Genomic DNA, 2982 nt, shown 5'->3' with positions numbered 1-2982 from the left:
TAGGTCTGAAAGGTTATCAAAAACCTAAAATTCCCCCAAATACTTGTATTGCATTACATACCCATCACGTAATATATAAATATCCAACAAAAACCATACCAACCCCTTTTCTTTCTATTGCTTCATGCTATCACATATATGCTTAACCCAAAACAATCAAACTTTGCAATAACAAGAAAGTTGATTTAAATCATATTTTAGATATATCCGAACATTTGACTCAATATAAAGTTTGCATGTATCTTTCTATTAAAAGTCTGGATTCTGTAATTTTTCCTATTTCAAAATTGTACTTGATCAGTATATTTCTTAATTAATCTTTCTAAGTTTTATTTGGAATTTGATCGTGTTATTATTATTATTATTATTATTATTATTATTATTATTATTATTATTATTATTATTATAAAAGAGATTACAGTCTAAAAATAGAAAAAAAGATTGCAAATGATATAATTTGAAATGTTAACTTCTAGATATCATCTTTTAAGGGTGATTGCATATATTAATTAAATTAAACTTAAGGTTTAGCATCAGTATTTAATCTTAATATTGTTTTTAATAATAATGAGAGGATGAAGTTAGAATATTTTTTTTAAATATATCTTAGTAAATAATTAACTAATAATGGGGAAATGAAGAGAAAAGAAAAGAAAAAAAATGGGTATAAAAAAATGGGTATGTATATGGGAGAGATGTAATGGTAATTGGTAGAGCTATTGGTGGGTTATAAGTAGAGGTTGTAGGTTAGAAACTTGTAAAGACGTTGAAAGGGGAACGAAATTCACCCCACCAAGCAACCTCTCTCTTTCTTTGTGTGTAAAGTTGATTGATTACTTATAAGCGTTTGTTAGCCTAGACGACGTTGCGTCAATCGCTGCTACTGCCTACTGCTCTCTCCAAACCCCTCCAACTCTCTAACGGAAAACACTTTCCCTTACCATCTATCTCCTTACTTCATTCCCTATATCTCCTCCCTTTCCATCTACTTTCTCTTCTTGTCTTGTTTGCCCACCCGCAACCATCTCTTTCTTCTTTCTTTTCTTCCTCAATCTCATCTCAATACCCTTTCTTTTTCTTTTTGATTTCTATGTTTCTTTTTCTTACAGCTACCTTCTATTATTACTTTATTAGGTGAAAGATCATCAACGGGTTCATTTTTGGAGACTCTTCCAGCTCCACTCTTGGATATACACAAACAAACGTAATTAATAGTTAGGGCTAGGGTTTGGTTGGATCTTTCTTAATTTATAGTTTGCTTCTTGTTGTAATATTCATCAGCAGAGATCAGATGTGCACCAGAGGCCACTGGAGACCTGCTGAAGATGAGAGGCTGCGGGAGTTGGTGGAACGCTATGGCCCCCATAATTGGAACGCCATAGCCGAAAAGCTTCAAGGGAGATCAGGTGAAACCCCCTAAATCATGGAGTACACTAGTATTTCATTTCTTAATTACTGGCCTCTTGACTTCTGTTGTATCTTATAAGGTATTAGTAAATATTGTTAATTAACAAAATCTACTACTTGTCTAGCTAGGGTTTCAATTTCATGTTAATCCAAAAATCCCACATGCTTTGTTGCTACATAGTGATTAACCAAGGGTGGCATATGCATATTTGATGAAATCAGGAAAAAGTTGTAGGCTGAGATGGTTCAACCAGTTGGATCCGAGAATCAATAGAAGCCCTTTCACGGAAGAGGAAGAAGAACGGCTTTTAGCTTCTCACAGGATCCATGGGAATAGATGGGCTGTTATTGCCCGGCTTTTCCCTGGTCGCACTGATAACGCTGTAAAGAACCATTGGCATGTCATCATGGCTCGTAGATGCAGAGAACGATCCAGGCTCTATGACAAAAGATCTGTACTTGCTCTCTCTAACACTGCTACAACCATTCACAATGACCAAAAACCTTCCTCAAAACCATTAGATCATGCTGTCCACTCTCAGATAACTAATAGTTTTGCTCCACTTTTCGAGAAATACAAGCAAGGATTCCCTCACACTCACGTCTTGAAACAGTTTTACGCTCAGAATCCAAGCCATTGTGTTACAATCACTGAAGGTGCGTAATCGTAATAATAGTACTGTAATTACCAATCTGCATAAACCCGAGATTTGATGTGGTTTTTTATTTCTTCTAGCAAATAATTAATCGTCATTTTCCATAATCAACATTCTATGTATCATTTGCAGACAAAAATCAGCCAATTGAATTCTATGATTTCCTTCAAGTAAATACAGACTCCAATAAAAGTGAAGTGACAGACAACAACGCCAGGAGAGATGATGAGGAGGTAGATCAGGAAGCTATGGCACAGCAGAGCAAGGGTGGGGCTTCGTTCATCGACTTCTTATCCGTCGGAAGCTCATCGTAACGTTTGTGTCTCGACCATTCACAGTCACATATATGTCTTTGTAAAAAAATCATTACTTACATTACATGAACACATTATACAAAAAAAAAAAAAAAAAACTAATTACAAGCTTTGATAGATGTTCCCCTCTGCATTAATTGACACAACATATTTAAGAAAACTTAGATAGAATTCAAAAAGGCATATTGATTATGTGTGCTATAGTGGAGGCTTTACGCAAAAAGTGTTGCTGTAAAACCCCTTTCAATGGAAATCAGGAATGTTTAATTAGCATTTAAAATCATCTCTTTTTTTTTTTTTGGTTTTTGGCCTGAAATCATACTCTTTTCATACGTAATTAATTTGCATGATTTTATTCTGTAGATGTGCACCATTTGCATGATTCACTTCTGTAAATGTGCACCATTTTCTTTTTTCTCAGTAGGACCATTAATTCATATACGCATATAAAGCATGGCAAGTAAGTCTGCTAGCTGGCTAGGCTGGCATTAATCTCCTTCTGTATTTCATTGAGTTTTTGCATCTCAAAAATGGAAAAATCCTAGAGATGCATGTCTCTATACTGATGAGCTTGAAACATTAATGCTCTTGGAGAATCAAAGCTT

The 2982-nt window shown here is 34.7% G+C and overlaps 1 protein-coding gene across 1 annotated transcript; it reads left to right on the top strand.

Moving 5' to 3' along the window:
* Positions 1-867: 867 nt before the first annotated feature.
* LOC111317140 (transcription factor MYB52-like) lies at positions 868-2735 on the top strand. Its single transcript, XM_022919508.2, has 3 exons — positions 868-1406; positions 1630-2064; positions 2196-2735. Exons 1-3 carry the CDS (start codon positions 1292-1294, stop codon positions 2375-2377), a joined length of 732 nt encoding a protein of 243 aa, XP_022775243.2. The 5' UTR covers positions 868-1291; the 3' UTR covers positions 2378-2735.
* The last annotated feature ends 247 nt before the right edge of the window (positions 2736-2982 follow it).

This window comes from Durio zibethinus, chromosome 9, assembly GCF_047325235.1.
Source record: "Durio zibethinus cultivar Kanyao isolate XHJ-2024 chromosome 9, ASM4732523v1, whole genome shotgun sequence".
Taxonomy (NCBI): Eukaryota; Viridiplantae; Streptophyta; class Magnoliopsida; order Malvales; family Malvaceae; genus Durio; species Durio zibethinus.
This window is presented reverse-complemented; position numbering and strand designations above follow the sequence as displayed.

What these genes read in the sequence shown, in the direction of transcription:
- LOC111317140 (XM_022919508.2), top strand. Translation starts at nt 1,292, where the DNA reads ATGTGCACCAGAGGCCACTGGAGACCTGCTGAAGATGAGAGGCTGCGG. An exon ending in AAAGCTTCAAGGGAGATCAG is followed by an intron (nt 1,407 to 1,629) that starts GTGAAACCCCCT and finishes TGATGAAATCAG; the next exon opens with GAAAAAGTTGTAGGCTGAGA. An exon ending in TTGTGTTACAATCACTGAAG is followed by an intron (nt 2,065 to 2,195) that starts GTGCGTAATCGT and finishes TATCATTTGCAG; the next exon opens with ACAAAAATCAGCCAATTGAA.